The sequence below is a fragment of the Chenopodium album genome, chromosome 16 (genome assembly GCF_948465745.1).
Source record: "Chenopodium album chromosome 16, dcCheAlbu1.1, whole genome shotgun sequence".
NCBI lineage: Eukaryota > Viridiplantae > Streptophyta > Magnoliopsida > Caryophyllales > Amaranthaceae > Chenopodium > Chenopodium album.
Window position 1 is genome coordinate 43698996 of NC_137849.1, and position 24195 is coordinate 43723190.

General features: G+C 34.3%; 3 protein-coding genes across 3 annotated transcripts; 2 read left to right on the forward strand and 1 right to left on the reverse strand.

Annotated features, from left to right (window-relative positions):
* The first annotated feature begins 739 nt into the window (after window positions 1-739).
* LOC145586604 (V-type proton ATPase subunit a3-like) lies at window positions 740-10095 on the forward strand. The gene is made up of 18 exons (XM_081643486.1): window positions 740-818; window positions 1018-1258; window positions 2194-2238; window positions 2772-2894; window positions 3004-3111; window positions 3306-3413; window positions 3496-3669; window positions 3962-4099; window positions 5327-5434; window positions 5557-5664; window positions 5797-5945; window positions 6722-6875; window positions 7979-8139; window positions 8239-8445; window positions 8553-8736; window positions 8833-8916; window positions 9047-9243; window positions 9357-10095. The coding sequence occupies exons 2-18, from the start codon at window positions 1118-1120 to the stop codon at window positions 9616-9618; spliced, it is 2451 nt and encodes an 816-aa protein (XP_081499612.1). The 5' UTR covers window positions 740-818; window positions 1018-1117; the 3' UTR covers window positions 9619-10095.
* Window positions 10096-10248: 153 nt separating this feature from the next.
* Window positions 10249-13424, reverse strand: LOC145586605 (cysteine protease RD19A-like). Its single transcript, XM_081643487.1, has 4 exons — window positions 12886-13424; window positions 12157-12276; window positions 10854-11100; window positions 10249-10737 (listed from the first exon to the last, which is right to left on the reverse strand). Exons 1-4 carry the CDS (start codon window positions 13375-13377, stop codon window positions 10457-10459), a joined length of 1140 nt encoding a protein of 379 aa, XP_081499613.1. The 5' UTR covers window positions 13378-13424; the 3' UTR covers window positions 10249-10456.
* A 2276-nt stretch (window positions 13425-15700) lies between these two features.
* LOC145586606 (uncharacterized) lies at window positions 15701-21694 on the forward strand. Its single transcript, XM_081643488.1, has 6 exons — window positions 15701-16086; window positions 16722-16821; window positions 18422-18552; window positions 18685-18756; window positions 20104-20253; window positions 21130-21694. The coding sequence occupies exons 1-6, from the start codon at window positions 15889-15891 to the stop codon at window positions 21247-21249; spliced, it is 771 nt and encodes a 256-aa protein (XP_081499614.1). The 5' UTR covers window positions 15701-15888; the 3' UTR covers window positions 21250-21694.
* Window positions 21695-24195: the final 2501 nt, after the last annotated feature.

Sequence of the window (24195 nt, forward strand, 5' to 3'; positions counted from 1 at the left end):
AGATTTATAAGCTCGTGAAGCAAATGTACCAAGTATAAGATTTCAAAATATATTGACAGCATCTTATATACATTTATATCGAAATCATTAAACTCTAATAGAATAGATAATTGAGATAAAGAACATCTTAGACAGTTTAAATTTGAAGGTTGTTGAAATCTATTACAATCCCTTTTTTTAGTGTCCGATATTAGAGAAAGATAAGAAAATAATGATCACCTTATAGAATAGAATAGTTACTTCTAATATTACTAATTGCTTTTAGTATGCAACCTATTTAGACGACCTTGTATGTGGACTTTAAATATATGGAGTATTCCCTATAAAAAGAGAGATTTATACAAAGTACCATACTATCACATAAACCCAATCAATCCTCAACATGTTTTATCACATTCATTTGCCCTTCAAACTCATTATCATCCAACTAAACAAGTAAATAACACAACACTCTATTAAAAACACAAAACCACACTGAAAGATTCAGTGTATGATAGGTCACTGACTCACTAATTCAAGAACCTATAAATTCCCCTCCCATATTACACGTTCATAAAATCCTATACATTTAAACCTAAAAAAAATAAATAAATTAGTACGGAGTAGTAATACAAAACCATCAAACAAACATTAAATTATCCAACGTAAGATATCAACCACTAAAATCACACATATAACATTAATAATATTCTATATATAGAATTATTTATTCATCTTGCTATTAAAATAAAGTTTCATAAAATAAAATAAACATTGTCGGCGCGTTGTGACTAGTGAAACTCCGAAGTCGAACCTTCATCGTCGCTTCCTTCTCGGTCGTAAGTCAAATTCAAACTTACATTTTAAGACACCAAAAAATATAAAGTGTTAAAATAAGCTTGAAAAGCGTCGAATACAATCCTTCATTTCTTTTTCATTAGTCGGTCTATCAACCATCCAATAAATTTCCACTTCATTTAATTCTATAAAATCTAATTTGATGCTCTAATTTAATTTTATAAACTGATCGATTTTCAGTTTCATTAAAATCGATGGATTTCTGAAGATTCAGAGCTGATTTTTCTTCAATTAGGGTTTTGAATCTTCAGAAAATCGACAGATTTAGGGAAGAACAACAATGTTGGATACTAGCAGTTGGCCGAAGATGGATCTAATGAGATCAGAAGAAATGCAGTTAGTTCAGTTGATTATTCCGATTGAATCTGCTCATCGTACAATTTCGTATCTTGGCGATCTTTCTATTGTCCAATTTAAGGATGTAAGTTTTCAATTTTCAGGATGCCTTTCAGATTAATTTATGTTTTTGATTTATTCTATAATAATGCAGATGTAAGATCTTTGATTTAAATATAATGTGTGATTTTATTTGTGAATTTTGAGTTTTGATCATATTTTTTTGTTTTTGTTGGGAAATGAGCTTTATTACTGATAAAGTTATTTGGATCAAGTGTTATAAATTTAGTTATTTGGAGTATTTAATTAGATTGTTCTGATTTTGATTGTTTCATTTGGTTTATGGTGCATTGTATCATTGATTCGGTTATTCGGTAATTCTGTGTATATTGAATGGTAACTGATTCGGGATATATTGAATTACTACCTCCGTTTCTATTTAATGGACACACTTTGTATGTTTGTAAAATTCACTTACTTTACTTTGATCACATTACGGTTTGAGTTGTCTCAATCAATATATATTTCAGGACATCAACCTTTTATAATTAAATGTGTTGAGTATCATAATTCAACGTTGCCAAATGGTTAAAGTCGAACTAGATTATACAGGAACACAGATAGGAGATTAAGGTATTAAAAAGCAGACTGAGTAAAAATGTACATTGGATATTTGGATCAAGAGTACACAATTTTTTCGGTTTCATTTTGGGTGGAGAAGTATATTGAATTATACTTCGTGTTGAAGAACTTTTGGGATCATGGCTGACTTTTAGGCTCAGTGAATGTCGGCATTTTGAAGGGAAGACAGAGATATTGACAGAAAATCATATTTGCCTTTTGCTCATGTAATCAGCAACACTTGTTGCAATTAGATCAATGTTGTATCTGTTTTGCTTTATGCTTGAAATGTTTTTATGATTGTCATTATAATGTGTTCAAGTTGTGGTTTTGGTTTACAGTTTGATGTGATCAATTGACCAGATTTTATGATACTACTCTTTTTTTGTTCTGTTACAGCTTAATGCTGAAAAGAGCCCATTTCAGAGGACCTATGCTGCTCAGGTTTGTTCTGCTATCATTATCATTACACACTGTTCTTGTTAGCAGCTCCTTCTATGGATGTACTGATATCCATTTTGAGTCTTTGGGAAATTGGGGTAAAGAAAATAATGTAATCATATTTTTTCACCTGAGTTGTTTTGCCTGCTCTCAGCAAAGAGCTTAATCTGAATTCAATGAACTTTTTAACCCATTCTGGCCTAATTTTGCTTCTAGATTTTGAAGAAGTTATTAGCTGACAATAGTATGAACATCAAATCCCAAATTCACGAACTTTTCTTATTAGCAAGATGTGTGGCTTTCCATTAATGTTAGCATGGTTATAAAATTTGTTCTTGGTAAAGGGACTCGATATTAAATTGTTAAACTTGTTATTTGTAGCTCCTAAGTCATAGCTCTTTTTTATTTTATTTTATCTATTTATTTATTTATTTTTTTCTGCAGTTACAATAATCCACCAGTGAATTATTTATATCTTGTGTTCTATATTACTTCTTATTCACTTCAATTTTTCATGACTTTGTTCATTAATCCAGATTAAAAGATGTGGGGAAATGGCTCGCAAGATTAGGTTTTTTAAAGAGCAGATGAATAAAGCTGGTTTACTGCCCTCAACTTGGTTTTCTCAAAGTGACAGTGTCAATTTGGATGCATTAGAGGTATGCTATATGGGGATAAGTCTGTCTTCTTATTCAGTTTTTATATTTTCCCTCTTTTTCTTTTTACAATGTCCTCTTCCTGGGATTAATAACTCAATTTGACAATCAGATGAAACTTGGTGAACTTGAGACTGAGCTTCTAGAGATGAATGCAAATAGTGAAAACCTACAGCATACATACAATGAGCTTATAGAATTTAAGTTGGTGCTGCTGAAGGTAAGTTAAATTTCCATCGTGATGCTGATGCAATGAACTTTTATGACTTAATGCCAAAGATAGTGAGTCGCATCTAGCTTTGCTTCTTGTTACCCCCACCTCTGCCAATGTAGTGTAGTTCATCAAAATTTTAACCGATTTTCTACATGTCTTGGAGAAGTCATTGTACTATATTAAAGATTAAACTGTTTCAGGCTGCAGAGTTTTTCAATTCAGCCTTTAGTACAGCAGCTCAGAAGACAGAAAATGAAGCAGGGCACTTGGGTGAAAAATCAATTGATAGTCCTTTATTACGAGAACAAGTAAATATAGCTGCTATCCCTAAATTCAGTCAAAATATGTTGTTTTTTTCTCTGGAGGATGCTTAACTTTAGTTTTATTCAGGAAATGATGGTCGATCCATTAAAACAGTATAGGCTTGGGTTCATCTGTGGTCTGGTCCCTAGAGAAAAATCAATGGCATTTGAGAGAATTCTTTTTCGGGCAACTAGGGGAAATGTTTTTCTGAAGCAAGCGGTGCTTGAATACCCTGTAGTTGACCCTGCATCAGGCCACAAGGTGAATATTGTAATCATTTAAATGTGTCTCTCCTTTGATCTTGTGAATTATTATTTCCTTAGCTCTCCACATCTCTCACCAAACTAGAGTGGGAAAGGAATGTGATTATTCATGTAGACTAACAGCCAGAATCAGCATTTTATTTATTTTCAATGTGATATAAGCTTACAAGCACGTCTACTATGCTAAACGTTTTTTGTGAGGATCTTCATATAATTGCACTATTTTTTCTTTATTTGAGATATCTGCTTAGTTTCTTATGATTATTTGTTGGGATTATGTGATTGTGCAGGTTGATAAAAATGTATTTGTGATCTTCTACTCTGGAGAAAGGGCAAAAAACAAAATAGTAAAAATATGTGATGCATTTAGCGCGAATTGTTATGCTTTTTCTGATGAGCCAGAAAAGCAACAGCAGATGTTAAAAGAGGTATTACTTCTTGTATAATTTCAGCTTTGACTTAAGTTTATATACGAAGTATTTATTTTCTGCTGTAAAAATTTTAGTAATTTTGGGAACACTGATTCTGGGTCATATTGAAATTCCAGCCAAGTTTTTCAAGGGAGGAAAAATTGTCAACATAAACCATTTGATGTGAGGTCCTGTATTAGAGAATTATAGTGCATTAGCTAGTCTTTGACCCTAGCCAAGCTCGGAACATTGTGATGTATATTCCTCTGGTTTTTTAAATTGGCATGTATATAATTAAATATTATTTATAATTAATTCAAATTTGACCTAAATAAGTTTGTAGGATAAAAAATCTAGGAAGAGTACCTGATATTTCATACTTCCTCCGTTTCTATTTAGTTGACACATTTCATTTAGGCACAAATATTAATGAGAGGAGCGAGAATGAGAGACCAAGTGGGGTACACTAAGAAAAAAAGGTATAAAACTTACCCAAAAAGGAAACGTGTCAACTAAAAATAAGCTTCCTAAAAAGGAATACGTGTCAACTAAAATAAAACGGAGGTAAGTATAAAAGACAGAATTTTTCATTCTAAAAATCGTAAGTTTTTGAGGTAAAAACTTTTAGGCTTTACACTTTAGTAATATATTATATAGACTAGATCTAAATCAACTAATCTTAATTAAGTCGTCTATGTTGACCCTATCCATACTTTTAAAAATAATGCATACTGTTAGATTGCCTTCTACAGATAAGGAATTATCTTTCCTTGAAAAAAAGTTTATTGTCTTGCTTTTTCATGTAAAATGTTTGCAGCAATTTTCTTATGTCCTGGAGTGGGTTGATTTGATAAAAGGAAGAAGTTAAATCAGAAAGTTTTTATTACTGTTTGTAGGAACATAGAAGAAGCTATTTTACGACCTATCTGGGTCCAACCATTTATGGAAGCCTAAGTGTTCAATTAGGTGTTAGAAGCATTTGCTTGCTTGTAAGACATACTGTTGCTATGAGAACTTGTGTACATGGATTACTGAACAAAATTATTGAAGTGAACTTTAAGGACCTATATGGGCCCAGACATTTATGGAGCCTAAGTGTTCAATCAGGTGTTAGAAACATTTGCTTGCTTGTTAGACATATTGCTGCTATGAGAACTTGTGTACATTGATTACTGAAAAAATTATGGTCTGATCATTCATGTGAATATTTGAAATTACTAATATCATTGATGATTTCATTGGTAGGTCACTGCAAGACTGACTGAGCTAAAAACTACTATTGATGTTGGTCATGATCACCGTGACAATGTCTTGCGCACCATTGGATCACAAATTGAACAATGGCATCATTTGGTTAGTATTCAGCAGAGCTGTCCTTACGCTGCTTTTATACTGGTTTCTCCTCTTCTTCATTAGTCAAGAAACTACATTAGACACTGATTATTGCTGTTATTTTGGTATAACTTTGTTTGTAGGTTAAGAAGGAGAAATCCATTTATCATACCTTGAATATGCTCAGTATAGATGTGACAAAGAAGTGCCTTGTTGCAGAAGGCTGGTGTCCAGTTTTTTCTACAAGAAAGGTCAGAACTGATCACCATGTCATTGTTTAAGTTATGATCGAGTGTTGAAATCAGCTGTTCATACTCTTCACTGGGCTATATGTTTGAGAAAAATTGTATTGTATTCTGACTGAACTACAATCAACCTCACAGATTCAAGATACACTGCTACAAGCAACATACGATAGCAACTCACAAGTTGGGTCAATTTTCCACACTCTGCCAACAAAGGAATCTCCACCAACTTTTTTTCGCACAAACAAATTCACTAGTGCTTTTCAAGAAATTGTAGATGCATATGGGTGAGTTTTGTGTTAGATGCAAATTTTGAACTTACAATGACAATAAGCTAAACACCTGTAAGAACTCTAAATATTCTGTTAGTTTGTTGGATCCAAGACTCCAAATCCAATACCTATGCATCACCTTGATTTTTAGGGAAGTACATATATAGCTAGATAGGTTGGGAGTGTCCTTTTAAAATACTGTCTGAGTTTAGCTTTGGGTTAAGCCAGGGAGTGGACATGGGCCATTGTTTTAACAAATCTCAGCTGGAGGCCATGGAGCAAAACTAATCCCACCTTCCCTTTCCCATGGAACTTGGCAATGAGAAGTTGAACAAGGGGCCTTTATTCTTTCACCATTTGGAATTTTACTTCATGAAATCCATTTTGCATTTATTTCCTATTGAGCATAAATTGACCATGCATATGAAAAGAGCTATTTTGAACTCTATCTACATGGGAAGTTGCAATTTTTTTGAATTGAGATTCCCAACAAAAAGAAATTAATTTCAAGTTATTGGCTGAGATAACTAACTGGACTGGTGCATAGTTTTTGTGAATATGAATTATAACTTCTCAGCATTGTCTGCATACAGCTCCTTTTTAGCCCCACCCCCCGGATCTATCTCAACTTGATCCCTATGCAATTTTGGTGAATAATTCTCTTATTTGTTCTGTTGCAGTGTTGCTACACCACTGTTCCCCCCCCCCCCCCTCTCCCCCGCCAGTTTGTATATTTCAACTTGATTCCTATTCAATTTTGGTCAATAATACTCTGATTTGTTCTGTTGCAGAGTTGCTAAGTACCAGGAAGCGAATCCGGGTGTATACACAATTATTACATTCCCTTTTCTATTTGCTGTAATGTTTGGTGACTGGGGCCATGGTATATGTTTATTATTAGCAACAATGTACTTGATCTTGAGGGAAAAGAAGTTCTCCAGTCAGGTAAGATGGTTCTCGTGAAATTTTATTCAAGTTACATCCTTGATCAGTCAAAGTTGTATAACTTACTCAGTTTTACTCCGTAGCTTATAGTTTGGTTTTATTAATGAATTTGTTTCATCTATGTTACTTGGACTTTTTAGAAGTGTTTGACCATAAAGTTATAATTTTCAAGGACAAGTGAAAATCCATTTGAGTAGATACTGCCTCTATTGTCTTGTTTGGCAATGCTTACTGTTCTCAATTTCTTACCTTTGTTATGTCCAATACTGTAGGCTAACCATTCTTTGAACTTCTAACTTTGGATTATGTACTTATTAAAAATCGTCAGAAAATATTTCTTTGTGCTTTTCTTATTATTTTCAAGTAACATACACCAAAGATTGTTGTTTTAGATAAAGGGCCAATTGATTATTGCCTCTATTATACCATGGCTTAGGCTACAAAGCTTAGGCTACAAATATCTGTCTACCGAACAATCCCCCAACATCAACTCCTACCACGGGTGTGAGCTCAAGGCATTGGGTTAATCCTAAACTAATGATGATTATGATTCCTAATAAATAAACTACATTGATTGCTACTGTCTGCAATGAACATATTCAGCTTATAATGAAGTTGTTTGATATGGGATTGCCATCATGTCTATTTATAATGTTTTGTGTAACTTTTGAGAGTGAAGTTAATATTGGAGTATGATTTATATGCAATTATTTTTGAAATTTGTTTAGTTTTTTGTTATTTGAGTGATAACTTTTAAATGCTTCACACTTCACAATTCACACCACCATAACTTTGAGCTTCTTGATCATAGTCATCATACCATGGTCCATAAAATTTTTTTGTAGGTAGCTTAACTCCCAGTATAGCATGTGATACTGGTGCTATATAATTTTATTACCTGGCTTACCTTAGTGACATGTCTTTTACTGGGATTAACCTATTAAGTTTAGCAGGATGACATGGCTAAAAGAAACTTGGCCACAGCTCCTGTTGATTGTTTTTCCTTTTGCTAGAAAACATTACAACTTGCCTTTCTTGTTCTGTAATTGCTTATGAGATAATATATTTTAATTTCTATTTATGTTTGCTTTTGTTACAAGCAGAAACTTGGAGATATCATGCAGATGGCATTTGGTGGTCGTTATTTAATCATGATGATGGCTATATTTTCTATATACACTGGATTGATTTATAATGAATTCTTTTCTCTCCCATTTGAGCTGTTTGGACAATCTGCCTATGCTTGCCGTGATCCTTCATGTGGGTAGGAACTTTGACCTTCTGTGTTGTGCTTTTTTTTTTTTTTTAAGGAAAGAAGTAGAAATCCTCAGTAATTGATGTATTGGTCCTATGTATGTGGCAGGGATGCTTCTACGTCTGGTGTGATAAAAGTACGTGATACATACCCATTTGGGGTGGATCCTGTATGGCATGGGAGCCGTAGTGAATTGCCTTTTCTAAATTCTTTGAAGATGAAAATGTCAATTCTTCTGGGAGTGGCACACATGAACCTTGGGATCATATTAAGCTACTGTAATGCAAAATTCTTCAAAAGTGACCTGAATGTCTGGTAATTAAAAGTTTGACTTAAATTTTCAATTAACATTCTTTTTGTTGTAAGATGCACATTGTCCCTTCATTTGTTGACAATGCTTCTTGTGAAAACTGCTTGTCCAGGTATCAGTTTGTTCCCCAGATTATTTTTTTGAACAGTCTATTTGGCTACCTTTCATTCCTCATCATTGTCAAGTGGTGCACTGGCTCTAAAGCTGATCTATATCATATACTAATATACATGTTCCTTAGTCCTACTGATGACCTTGGGGAGAATCAGCTATTTTTTGGTCAGAAATTTTTTCAGGTAAACTTGCTTCACATCTTTCATACTTTCACTATAGTCCTTCCAGAAGATTGATTGGTATCGTGTCTTCTGACATTTGTTGCCCTGACTTGCCAGATTCTGTTGCTCTTGCTGGCCATTGTTTCTGTGCCATGGATGCTATTTCCAAAGCCTTTTATTTTGAAGAAGCAGCATGAAGAAGTATGCTTTACAACTTCTTAATGAGTTAATCATTGTACTTTCTTTTGCAATCTTTTAGTTTTGTTTGCACTGTAATGTAGAGAACTTCTCCTGATGTCCCATCCTGTAAATTATCATTTTTTTTCTTCAGAGACACCGAGGTCATTCTTATGGACTTCTTGATAATGCTGATGATTCCTTGGATTTTGAGATGGAGCATGATTCACATGGGGGGCATGATGAATTTGAGTTCAGTGAAATTTTTGTTCACCAACTAATACACACCATAGAATTTGTGCTTGGAGCAGTCTCAAATACAGCTTCATATCTACGTTTATGGGCTCTTAGGTAGGTTATTAATAATCTCTTTGTCCCATAATAAACTTCATACTAGACTTGATGCTGTTTTTATTATTGACAATGGGTAGAGGTTTATATGACTTTATTTTACTTGTTTGCAGTCTTGCGCATTCAGAATTGTCAAGTGTGTTTTTTGATAAAGTGCTACTTCTGACCTGGGGGTATAACAACATGTTCATCCTCGCAATTGGTATTATTGTATTTATATCTGCTACTGTTGGAGTGCTATTAGTGATGGAAACACTCAGCGCATTTCTACATGCTATGCGGCTTCACTGGGTAGAATTTCAGAACAAGTTCTTCGAGGGAGATGGTTATAAGTTTCAACCATTTTCATTTTGTCTTGATGACGAAGATGAGTGATGCTACTAGTACTTTTTTGGAGTTCAGTAGCTGCTGAGCTAGGAATATTACCTTTGACAACTTCCTCAACCGGCTTTGCATCTGTGTTGTTTATGTATAACATAGTTGGAGATCTACTGGTGTGGCAGGTCTGATTTTCGGTTGCCATCCTGATTGCTGGTAGCAGATTATGTACATTGACATCACTGCGTGGTGGGATCCCATGTAAACAAGTCAAGCATACTGGAAATTCTTTCTACATAGAATACGCGCTAGAAGCTGGTTATACACTATACATGTAATTCAGTGCTGCCTACAATGAAATCTCGAGTCAAGTCACAATTTTGCTATTTGGTGCACCAGACGAGTTCTGATTAATCTTGTAAAGCTTTGTAGGTAGTTAAAACAGTGCTCCATCTTAACTTCATATTCTTTCTACAGGCAAGATTTGTATACTATTGATTATAGTCATTTATTAAATCATTATTATTTGTGATTTTTCCAAGTCCTTGCCAGTATGTAACATGGTAGTAACACATGCCACTACCTGGGCTCAAAGCGTAGCATATTAGTGCATATGTCAAAAACTCATACACCAGCGTACACAGCAATTTTATCTGTTAAACACGACAATGCTAGGATAAAGCAGTGTAAAACCAAAAGCGTACTTAGTTACATATGATTCCAGTTTTGCTTCCTAATACAAGTCACTCAATGCTCCTGGAGGACTAAAGTTTAAGATAGATATAATGTAGAGCTTTAAACAAATTCACCGCAATTGGAATTGCAGCAAATGTGTATTTACAAATGGATGTCGTCCACTAATAATACGGTCAATGCCAACGTAGTCATTTCAACTTTACTGGGAAGATTGAATGTTCACAGCAGCTACAGTCGAGACCATGGAGTCTACACCACAGACATTGTGGCCTCGGCAGATTTTGTAGTAGCCATGATCTCCCCAGTTAGCGCCCCATGAATTCTTAATGATCCAGTATGGCTTTTCCTTGAACCTTATAGGAGCATACCCGGCAGACCCGTAGCCAACCAATAGCACTCCATGGTCCAAACTCCTCAAGCAAATCAATGGGCAAGAAACTCCACCAATATATGTTTGCATGGCACCTGCATGAATTCCCACTGCAACAAACAAAAGAAAAACCAGTCAAACAATGCCATCTTGATTACTTCATAGTTGATTTAAAAGACAATGCAACAATAATGAAACATTCAGGCATGGATTTATTCATTTATACCTGCAAGGGGACCATTCTTCACCAAATTGGCAGCTATTTGGTCTTCATTAAGGGGAACAACACTGAAGTTGGCGACTGTAGCAGCAACCTTACTTTTGTCAAATTTGCAGGTGCCACGATCAGTACCGGTGTAAGGATAGTCTTCCTCACGCTGAATACCACCAGCCTTCAGTACGTACTCAAATGCATTATTCATCAAACCACCATTGCAGCCAGCGTCACACGAGTTACGTTCTTCAGGATCACACTGCAAAAAGTGAACAATGCATCAGAGAGCCTTCACCTCAATACATAAAGATAAGCAGATAAGGCTTAGTCCTAAGCTCCCCCCCCCCCCCCCCCCCCCCCCCTTCTCCCAAACACTCACACAAAGAAACAAAAGGCAGAGAAGCATAGAGGCAATTATGAGTAATTATAGATGGATTGCTTAGTACAAAACTAAGTCCCAATAGCATTACAGATTACTGTCAATTCTTTCCTCTAGAATTACATATCAGATGGATTCAGTATCCACCAAGGGCCACATCAATGCAAACTAATACTCGTATAAAGTAATTAAGACCATGTGTAAATCAATGGTGTACATGTAGGCATGAAAACCTGAGTTGTCCAAATCTGGCAAAACATAGTACCCTCTCACAGAATATATATGCATCACATGTTACAAGCTCAAGAGGAATCAAACAAGCGTACTGGTGGGGTTTCAACTTTCAATAAGATTTTTGACTGTTCAGAGATGTATAAAGTCCCAAACAATATACAGACAACATGTGAGATAAGAGTCGCACAGTGTCCTTCCTAGAAGATGCCTTATTTGTTTCTTTTCTACGCTCATTCATAGTCTCATAAAGTCATAGTAACTTTGCCAAAATATACAACTGACCACTCTCTTACATAAGGACTGTAATTTGATACCTTTCTTCTAAAATAAGAAAAAAATGGGAATACAACTAAGAAATAATTTTTATAGAGCATCATCAAGAAACAAAACCCTATCTTTATAACATCATAAGCTTATATTTTTCGACTATAATGTTAATAAATTTAACACCCATCCATCCATTCATATGCAACCAGTAAGTTTATACTTCGTAGTTCGTATTAGCTTATATTACATCAACATAAACATTAGAACATCATCAAACAAGACCATGTATCTAACTATCTACATAACATCATAAGCATATATTTATCACTACGAAAAAATATCGAGAAACTTAGCATCCAAAATTATCCTAAGCTAATACTAATCATAGCATACACATATAGAAGCTGAATTCGAAGAAACAGCAAGAGCACTGACCTCATGGTCACAATCCACCAATTGTTGCTCACTCAGACTAACGAGTTTACCAGTTGCAAGATAATTAGCACCTTCTAATGCTCCTGTCGCACTGAAAGACCAGCATGATCCACATTGACCCTGAAATTTTTCCACAAAAGACACATTATATCAAGTCGCAGTTATACTAATCCATTTACAATCAAAATTTATAAAAGTTGTTTAAAAAAAATATATAAAAGTCAACTATATATCATTCCTCTAAACTATCAAAAATTTAGTTAAAGAGTATCAAAACTACTAGATATCATCATCAAAATCAACTATCATATCATCGCCCCTTTTTTAAAAATTTTGAATTGTTTCGTTGTTCCTTATCTAATTTTCGCAGCATAATAACAATTCTCGCAAAATTTATCAACAAATAAAGGTTTACAACATCAAAATAATAATCAGATCATCAAAAGATAATTCCACAGATAAATCACAAAATTCACAGAAAAATAAAGCTGCAAAAACATTAAACAATTAGTATAATTTGAACTACTTCGTTGATTACTGATTGAATTTTTCGCAGCTTAGTAGTTGATTCTCTCACAAAATTAGCTATATTACTTTACAACATCAAAAAGTAAAATAATCAGGTAATCAGAAGATAATTCTACAGAAAAAACACAAAAATCACAGGAAAATAAAGCTGAAAAAAGATTAAACAAGCAAAAAATCACAATGAATTTCAAGAATGAATACCTGATTTTTGACCTCAGTAACAGCACCATGTTCACGCCAATCAAAGTCCTCAGGAAGACCATCAGTAGGCAAAACAGGAGCCTTATTCGCATCAGAAGGAAGTCGAAGCTTCCTCCTACCTCCTTTCAATCCAAGGTACTTCTGTCTAAACTCCTTCGGAGTAAGATCGGAAAACTTCGTAACACCATGAACAGCAGTAGGATCAATCGCTTGATGACGTTTCGCACGACGAAGATTAGCCCTAAAAATCGAGAATCGACGATCATGCTCTTCCTGAGATGAATACCTCTTGTTGAACTTCGATTTGAAGAGAGAGAAATGATGATCGGCGTTCAAGAGAAGATCGTCGTTGCTGTTTTCGACGGCGGTAGAGGTTTCGCCGGCGACGACTTGCCGGATTATGATGTCATCATCAGAAGTGGAGGTTGCGATGGCGGAGGAGAGAGAAAGGAGGAAGAGGAGAGAGAAAGTGAGAAGAGGAGACGACGCCATCGAAGAAAGAGGAGAGAGAAAGTGAAGGTTTGGTAGAGAGAGAAAGAAAGGGAGTATTGTGTGTATATATGATGGGTTGATGAGGCCTAGAAGATTGGGATGTTAAGCCGGTGTGATTTTGACACGTGTTGTGTTGAAGTAATCAATGGTTGTTGATTGGAGAGAGATTATTGAGGTGGGGTAAGGGGGGTTGGGAAATGGTTTGGTTTACGCAAGCTGAATTTGCTGATATTTTCAAAGGTTTTTAGATATTTTTAATTCTAAGGATACTCATGTTAATATAAAGGCAAAGAGTATAGTACACTAGTACTTGTACAATTTAATTACGGAGTAAGTACTTGTAATTAATTATTTGATTTCGTTTTCTAAAAAAAAAAAAAAAAAAAATTATTTGATTTAGTATTATTTATTATGAAGTAGTTTATTATGCACTGTGTCTAAGAAAGAGCCATTATTCATTCGGTCCAATTTATAATTAGAGACAAATTCTACTCGTATATTTATGTGTTAGAGGTTTTAGTTCAATAGGACACTTGCTCCTTACCTAAAAACATTAGCCAAATTCTACCTTATTGATTTGTCTAGTTGATAAAGACTTTCACTTAACTTGATTTAGATAGAGCAGATTCTCTGATATTAAATGCTTTTCTTTTTCATCTTTTCCATATGATTAGTTTGAACGCATGCAAAAAGGTCCGCGAGAATAAAAACACAACTCTCTTTTTCCATTGCAAAAATATTAATAAGGTTCTATGATAAAAAAAAATAAAACAAATACAAAAAATCTAAAACAAATTCACATTACCTATTCGCAAGACAACAATTGAGCTTTATTAGAGGCTTGTACTTTCAACTCCAACATTTAATATTATTTTTTTAATTAATAAGTAAAAATCATAAAAAGTTGATATTTTGAAATATACATAACAATGAGCGAGCCTAACAAAATAGCGCATGATTATGTTATATTATAAGTATAAATCACAAAAACTATTTAAAGTAAAGTTTATTACTAGTGTCAATTGAAAAATCTGACCACCTTGCAACGCGACACTTGACAATAATAAGCGATCATAATAGGTTAAGGACCGTTTGGGAAGAAACCCCTCATAGTTGGGATCGTTTTGAATTAATTGAAAATTGGTACCTTTAAAAGAAGATTGCAAATAATTGAGATTTCTAGTGTCAATTTTTCCACAAAAATATAAATAAAAATTAGCTCTTATGCATGAAAGCTCGATCTTGAGACTTACCAAGTCCAGTTAAACTTCCATCATTATTTAGAAGCAGGAAAAAAATCCTATTAGACAATATGGTGAGGAATGAGGAGGAGTTTGCAACATGTCATGCATTTCTTTCTTTGTTTATGCTATCATGTGTTTAATGCAACATTGTAGAAAATTTGGTAATTATATTGTCGTACACAGTATACTTGATATCAGCTGCCTTCCATAATTTTATTTGTTTAATTTGCAACAATAAGTCAATAATTATAGTACGAACCACATTGCAAGATTTCTAAAAGAGTTTTGGGGTTGAAAGCTAAAGTGGCGGATTCACATATTTTTTTCCCCCCAATCCCTTGCAAATTTGGAGTCTCCAAATACACAATGAATTCAAATAACATGCATATCCAAAACTAATAATTCGAGATAAATTAACCCAAGTTCGATCATGACCTTACTTGTTTGAACTTGAGAAAATGATGACCTAAGCCTAGTAATTATGACTTGATCTAAAATCAATCCAACCCTAGTAAACCTAGAAAATTGAAATCCAAACCCAGCCAAGAAATAGCTCAACCTAAAGATAATCCGCCCTTGAAGTATTGACCTAAATTGTACCAAACTCGAATATAGTCCATATTATAGTCGAATCAAGTCAACTTTATTTCGAATTGAAAATGACTAATTCAAACCCCAACACAAACCTAGTAAGATGTATGAACGGTTCAACTTGAACATGATCGTACCCAATCTAAATACAATCAGTCAAGTCAATTAACTTTATTAATGTACATACAATCATAACCAGATGTATATTAACCCGACTTAGAACCTGTTCACATTTACTGAATTGTGCTGAATTGAAATGAATAGAGGTGAAATGAATATTTTACGAGAGAAGAAAATTAAGAGCTGAACTGAACTAAAATAAAATGAATTTATTGAAGCTGAATTGAGCTGAACTGATCTGAAATTAAACTAAAGTGAACAAGCCCTTAAACCCAACTCAAACCGCGGAATGAACCACTCTGGCACAAACCAATACTCCGTAGCTAGTAGAAAGCCCCAAACACAGAACCAAAGAAAGACGAACCATAAAAAACCAGTCCAACTCTTTTCTTTCCTCTCAGAATTCTGACTCAAGTCTCTTCACCCAAACTGCCAAAATTCAGGGGAGAGAGAAAATCACCAGAGAAAATAACTAAAAATCACTTTCTACTTCTTCAACTAGACCAAAAACTTCATTTTTTGTAATCGCTTCAGAAAAGCTTGAATAAACATAGATATGGAGGAAGAAAACAGTGAGATTAACAATGGCGTTGTTGATACAGGAAAGGCTGAAAGATCGGTTTGGTTGATGAAATGCCCACTTGTAATTTCTAAGTCGTGGCAATCACGCGCTTCATCTTCCGACCCTCAACCCGTCGCTAAGGTTGTTCTCTCGCTCGATCCTCTTCGACCTGATGATCCTTCCGCTGTTGAGGTTTGATTTCTATCTATCCCTTTTTTTCTTGAGCTGATTTTGTTGTAAAGGTTTAAGTTTTATGTTGTTACAAGTGTTTGAGGTTGATTTTTAGGTTTTAATTGAGGTTTTGTTGTTCTGAATGAAAATTGGTTGGGTTTTCAATTTTTGATTGATTAGGGGTTTTCAGCTGAATTGAGTTAAGTAAAATTGTGTTTGGGATGAAATTAATTAGGTTTGATGTATGAGATTGAATACAATTTGGAGGTTTTATTTTGGTTTTGAGTTATTGTAGTTGTGAAAATCTCTAATTTTGTATATGTTATAAGAGATTTTTGTAGGTTAAAAGTTACATTTTGACATTTGAAACAAATTGAGCAGGGTGATCTTTCTGGAAAGATGTAAGGAGAAGTTTACTGGGCTCATCCTTTAAGAACTTTATAGGCACGGCTGTAATTGAGATAAGTGATGAGAATTTGGGAATTATTGGAGGGTGGTTGGGTGGTGGCTGTTCTTGCTTTCATGGCAGGAGGTTGTGTTTAGCTAAGAAAAGTGTATTGTTAAGAGTTCAATTTTTGTTTGACATGCCTTTTATGTTATGGTTTCGTATGTGAATGACATAATAATTTGTTTGCATTTGCATCAATGTCGAGCAGTTCACTATGGAGATGAATGGCTCCGACATGGGTCCGAGGAGCTATTCCTTAAATATGTTTAAGGACTTCGTTCCCATGAGCATTTTCTCGGAGATTCAAGGTGAGGTTTAATAGAATGGTTCACTTTCTCTTTGATTATTTCAGCACTTGTGCTGTTGCATTCTCTCTTTAATTTCGTGTTTTCTGCTTTCTCTCTAATCATGTAAGTAGCAATTTATGCTCTGATTAATTTATGGGAGTTTGCCATTGCTAATCAGTTGATCCATAGTTTTATATTGGATAGTAACTTAAACTGAGGGATTGATAGCTATATCAGAACTTTTCTTACATCCTACTACGTATATTGCAACATCACCTCAGACTCTGCACCATGTTTGATAACTAGGGAAAATTAATGTTACATTGTGGGTAAACAATTTGAAGGGAGATGGGGGCTCTATGTTTAGTCTAATAACAGTTACGTCTTTAAGGTGTGGTTTCCCGTTTTATTGTTTTTGGACCACTCATTCATAGGGTTATGGAAAAGGCCTTAAGGGTTTTAGTACTTATTATGAGTACTTGATTGCATAGCCAAAATTTTTGGGATGCTAGGAATTCATAAATCAGCACAAAGAACCTAACATGTGGTATGCTGGGTTATAGAAAGTAGGCAGCCTTCAACTAGGACTAGGAGCAACCCATTAAGTAATGCTCATGAGTTTTCTTTGTTCTATCTTTAAATCCTTGTTTGTATTTATTAGCACTTCTGCCTATGTCCTCAACCCTAAAAAAATTAAGAGTATATAGAAGGAAAAAAGAGAAAAGAACATCTTTTTTGGTTGCATTAGACTATTGTGATTCGGTATCCGCTTTTCACTGATGGAAAGCATCTGTCTTTTATTCCTCCTGACCAAACCCGAAAAATGGAATTCAGAGAATCATTTATTGAGGTGACTATTTGTTTGATCATTGTGCACTTGTCACCAATATTTGTTTGCACACATTGTAATATTCTTTCCTTGGAAACCCTTTTTAATTTTTGTTCTGGTAATTATAATGAAACTTTTCACATATATAGTTCAGTATAAAAACCAATGAAGATAAATTGATAATATTTGATAAGGTTAATTTTTTACCTAATAGAATTAGATAAATTTACGGATAAGAAGTTCATATAAGTTTAAATTGAAATTTAGTTCAAGGCTGATATGTTCGTATAAGGGTCGTTTTAGAGCTTATAAGTTAAGATGAATCTAGTTCAAGGCTTATAATCTTAGTTCAAAACTCAAGGCTAAGAGTTCAGGTAAGTGTTATTAAGTAATTTAAGTTCCTAGTAAATTCAGGGATATCTACTATCTAGTGACAGGTGAATAACTTTAGTCTATATTTTAAGGTGGTTTACCACTCTCCCATATCCTCAATTCCCTTCTGTTTATTCTAAATGGTCGGGTGCTTCATTGCTTAGTTTTTTGCTCTGGTAATATGATCCAAGATTATCTAGTATTACTATGCATAAGACTATAATTACAAATTTTACCTCTTCTACATTTGTCAGACCATCACCTTGCTATTGTTGTAACCTACATATCTTTCTAAATTTTTTTTTGCTACCTCTTTTAAGACTCTGTATTCAGACCTTTCGATATTGGTTGGATCTTATTGTTCTTAGACCTCTCTTTATTTGTGGGTTGCCTGTGTAATTGTAATTTTCACTCCTGTAGGTAAGGTTGCGGTGGAAGGCAAAGTTGAGCATAAATTTGACATGAAGCCCCATAATGAAAACTTTGAGGAGTATGGAAGATTGTGCCGTGAAAGGACAAACAAGTCCATGATTAAGAACAGACAGATTCAGGTAAGGCATTTGTGTTAGTAAGTGTCTGTCTCCCCTTTTGTTCATTTCCTTTGCATTCCCAATCTTTTGCTGGAAGATTTATTTGATTATGGGGAGACTAAGCTTTTTATGGTTCCTTGACATCTTAAACAGGTGATTGATAATGACCGTGGTGTACACATGCGGCCTATGCCTGGGTTGTTTGGACTTGGTACTACTTCTAAGGTACAACTGCATTATTGTGCTCTGTCTCATTAATTCTCTCTGTTTATGATGCTTTGCTGCATATCTATATGGTAACCTCATTTCTTTCTATGTTTGGTCCTTTTATTGGTTGTTGATATTTTATTTATATTTTTTTTAATTGTATCTACTACATTTTTTAGAATATTGATCTTGTTGCTCATGTTGAAATTTTGATTGTTAAATGCAAGCTGTACAACTCATTTGTACTTTCCAAACAATACTTAGGTATCACATTCTTATATTAGTTTTCTCTGTAATCCTTGTAGTAAATATTGTTTTGATTACTACTCCCTCCTTCGGTCCTTCCTAAAGAAATTTCCACATTACTATCCTTGGTTGGTACAAGAAAAACTTCCAACTTTTTCCCATTTTGACTCTCTATCATGTCTATACCTTTTCATTTCTTTCAAAACTGTTATTTTTGCTCTCATCATCTAACTCAGATAATTTGCATTTACATTAGTATATGTTACTAGATTTTGTAAAACACATGCCTAAGTCAGTCATGAGGTTCTTTTTGAGATGCAGGGCCTTGAATTATTTTACTATGCTCTTCCTCTCCCCTTTTGCCTAATGGTTATCATAACCGTTGTGTCATCAGTATCTTGCCCATAGTTCAGGTTTGAATTATAACTTATCGAAAGATTGAACTGTATATAATTTTGTTTCAAATATGCCTGAGTGCCTCGAATGAGTCAAAGGTCAATAGTTTATATACTCGTCCTATTTCCTGAATTGCAACAATTTGCTTTCATACTTATCTTCTTGACATTTTCCTTAACAATCCTATTGCAATGGATTTAGTTACTAAAATGAACCGCCATGACACCACCTAACAGGGAGATATAGTTCCTCTATACATTCCCCCATCTTTACTCAGTTCTACCTTTTATTTCTATCTTGTGCATGTCAGCATGTCCAAAGGGTTCACCATTTAAAGGCCCTGTTGAAATGTATTTGACCTTATTGCTTTGTGTGAATAAGGTAACATCTTGTTGTTTTAGTGGTTTTTGGGAGCCGAGGGAGGGTTATTCAAAGCTGCAAAACCCTTTTTTAGGCTACCATCTAGTGTCTATCTCACTCTGGTGAGGTGGGTGGTGTACGTCATCTCTGGTGCCTGCTCTGGCTTGCTTATACTGTTGGTTTTGTACCTGTTTACCTCATGTCGTTATTCTTTTGTCAAAACCAACATTTTGGAATCACATCATTCACATGCATAGTTCACAAAGTGTGAATGTGTGATTCTCAAAAGATTGGCTATTTAAGTAACCTTCATCTGAGTTCTAGAAAAAATCAGAATAATATGCTTTTCTTGATATTTTATAGGAGAAGAAAAAGACAGCACCAGTTAAGCCTGTAGAGATGAAGAGAACCAGAAGGGATCGTGGAGAGCTGGAGGACATCATGTTTAAGCTATTTGAAAGGAAGCCTAACTGGGCACTAAAGCAATTGGTCCAAGAAACTGACCAACCTGCTGTAAGCTTCTTTCTAGTTCAATTATGCAAAGACCCCCATCCCCATTTATTTTATGTCACTGGCAGACCCTCAAAGATGAGCACTAAGCAGTATCTATGCTGAGGTCTTTCAGAGTAGGGGTGTCAAATAGGTCATTTGAATAGGTTTGGCTCGCATTGAATTAGTTTGGGTCACATTCAGGTGGTGGGTTATTTACTTCCATTCTGGTTTAATTCAATAGGGCCATATTTGGATTTTGATGATTATGCTATTCAAAGTAGTCAAAACCTTGTTGGCATGGGTGATGTCCCAGGGGATTGTATGTAATTGTAATATGATTTTTTTTTTTTTTTAAAAAATTTAATTGAATGAAATGGTTAGGTATTCAAAGACTGCATCAAACCAAGATTTTAATGGATTAATTATTTGCACATTTTAAACTAAATATTGGTTGTAAATGTGATTGAATATAATTAGTAGTCTCTATACGTTACTCAATGTCGATTAATTTGGAAGTTTTATTTTTTGAAAGGTTTGTCTATTTTTCATACTAGGAGTACAAAAGATCTACAAGATACTGAGTATCATATGTTGGTGTAACCAATTAAGCGACCAACTTGTATAAATTAATTGACAAGTCTTTTTCATGTAAATTTGGAAGTCGTTTTTGGTGTGTTGAAGTTATGAGGGTGTGTTGCCATATCATTTAGAGAGGAGGTGGCATGTAGGATGATAACATTTTTTTTTTTACTTTGGTTTGGGTTTTAGGAATAGTGTAAGTTTTGTATGAAATATCAATCAGTATCAGACTATCAGTCATTACTTATCTGACTCTTGTTTGGATCAAAATCAAGTTATCTAGTTTTAAACTCTGACTCTTGTCTATTTCTCTTTCAGCAATTTTTAAAAGAAATTTTGAATGAGCTATGTGTATACAACAAAAGAGGAACGAATCAAGGTACTTATGAGCTTAAGCCCGAATACAAGAAAGCAGTGGATAATACTGGAGCTGACTAAGTCTTCTCCTTGTGTTGTACAATTTGATGTATCATGGTCCTGGAGCTAACAATTACCACAGCAGAAATTTCCCAACCAAACCTTATGTTTGGAGACGCGGTGGAAGTGGAACTGCTGTATGTTGAGTTTAGTTTTACCAATGTTCACCATATAGACTTGACATATAGTTGCCTCATGTTTCCCTTACATAAGAAGCCTAAATGTTAAGTACTCACACGATGTTGGTGCATGTAAATTATACCCCTCCTTATTGTTCTCTTGCTCTTTTTAACCTTCGTATTTGGTTGCTTGTCTAGTCGAAACAGAGGATTACATATAGGCAGAAAACTTCATTTTACATTCACAGTATAAGCTTGAGATTAAAGAACAGACTAGTGATTCAGTGTCCGCTCGTGTAACATATAGGCGTGGGTTCATTGAATTTCTCCTGCTACTTTCTCTGTTAGGATGAAATGTAAAATTAATCTTACTGGGCTAGGTGTAGGCACCAAGCATGTTTCATCAAGGCCTTGGCTGGATTTGGACTAGCTTAATACCAGATTGACTCGGCGCCAGTTGCTCAATTCCTTAGCGCAAGCTAGTCCAGTTTTGGCCTATGGAATACTTTTTGTGTGTGTGTGTGTTTTTTTTTTTTTTTTTTTTTTTTTTTTTGAATTTTACTTTATTTTATTTCGAATTTTTGAGTGATTATGGGGCCTGCATTTGTGCAATGCTCCCTCAACCCACTGCACAAATAAGTTTTCAAAGGAATTGGGGAAAATATTTCAAACAACCATTACATAGCCATTGAAAATAATGGGAGCGAATATTTGGATTGCAAACCTCCCCCAACATATAAACCCATGAGTTAAGATTTTGTTGGAAGTGTTGCTCTTAAGTTCGACAATGGTTCCAGGGATTTCATGTGCAGAAACAATTATTTCTCGAATATCATCATTATGCGTATGTATTTGTCAATTAAACTTCCAATCAATGAAATATTCGCCTACAAATAACGCGCCAGGCAAAATTGAAATTATTCTTCGCAGTGTGAAATTTTGAATTATTGTTTGGCTATCGAGTTTGAGTAATCAAATTGTTGTTGGATGTTTTAATTTTGAAATGGTGGTGTATTTGGTGTAGCGTATTAGATGATTAAAATTTCCCCCCTTCAGTATTTTAAGCTTTGTCCCATATTATTTCGCAATCGGACTCTAATTGCACGTAATAAGTAAAACACGTGTTTGTAGCGTGTTTTTTGTTATCATTATATATTATAAAAAAAAAAACTTCATTCGGTCACATCCACATATTTGATTATTTTCGTACTTCTCAATTATTCCCTTTGAATAAGTATTAATTATAACACCCGTAAATATTTCACCATTAAAAATAATAGGACTAATCAATCTTATCAATGAACTAAAGTTTCTTATGAAAGATTCCCACATCATTGTCTATTCCCATATCTTGCATGATGCATGAAATTAATAGGCTTATTAGAAAGCTAATTTACATCTTTACATAAGGTAAAATTGCATGGCCTTAAGCTTTGACAAAGACAAATCATGGAAAGAAAATAGTTTAACTAACCAATAAGTTGACTGAAAAGAGTTCACTTACCAAGTGCTTAAGTTAAATTGAAAACATGCAAAAAACTGTATTGATTTGAGCTTTACCAAAAAACTCTAGATGAGCACAAATGGGCACTTTTGATGTGTTACCCACTAATTTGGTACGTCAGTAACACCAGCATATTCATTCTTTGCAAGAAAATAAACCTACGATATGAGAATATTCCTTCACGCTAACTATATGGAAGATTCTTCAAAAGTGTTTTCTTATATCTTTAACTTTAATTCACGTCCGTCCTCTTATATTTATTCCATTGGGGTGAGGTTACTTTATAATTTTTGTTTGAAAGGAGTTAATAAAAAAGGAAAATAATAGGATAAAATATAGTGGGTGTAAGGGTAAATTGTAGTCTAGTCTAGTCGTGTATGATCATTTGTAATACTCCGTATGAGACAAACACAAAGGAATCAAAAAAAAAAAAAAAAAAAAAGGTTTTTTTTTTTATTTTTTATTTTTTATTTTATTTTTGTACGTGGTGGCCAATTAATATACCCTGTATTTGTTAAACCTCATACATGATACCTCACGCTTAAGATAACATTATGTAATTTATAACTCTCTCTACACTAAAGTAAACCTGTAATCCCTATAATAAATAATTTTACAAGGATATTCAAGCAATTCTATCATCCCACGATTGAATGAAAGATTTGGGAGAGGGAGGTGCCAACTTGGGGGGACATTACTTAAAGCAATTAGAGATGCCAAAGAGGTACTCCCACAACTTTGGACCCCCAAAAATTAAAAAAGTTGCAATTTTTCAGCCTTTTTTTTAAGTCATGGGAAACATTTTCATTGTGATTTCATATAGTACGTGATTGCCAAAATATGTTAACCAACAAGTGAAGGTGGATTGTGGGGTAGAACATACGGAGTATATGATATGAGAGCTTGATGAGATTAGAGTCTACTAATGTATAATGATGAAAGTGATGATATTTATAGGGCATCTAATGAAGGCAATCCAATCAAAATTTCACCACCTTCAAGTCTTTATCATTGAGATTGAGCTTCGATTAACTATCATAGGGATTATAGATGATCTATGAATCTAGATAATAAGTAGCTACTGCAATTAACTATCATAGAGCTTATCGGTAATCTAGTTATTGACGATAATCTTTTGTAACCAATTACATTCAGGGTTGGGTTTGTGTATTTTGTATGGGATCATAAATGTAAACGATCGATAATATATGTTGCTAATGGTTACGAGTTATAGGATGAGTACATAGGTCACAAAAGTATTTGAGTTGTGTATTTTATTTTGATTAAGTAGTCATGTTTGTTTATGCTATTTCACTTCCAATCCTCTTCCACTGATGTCAGTAG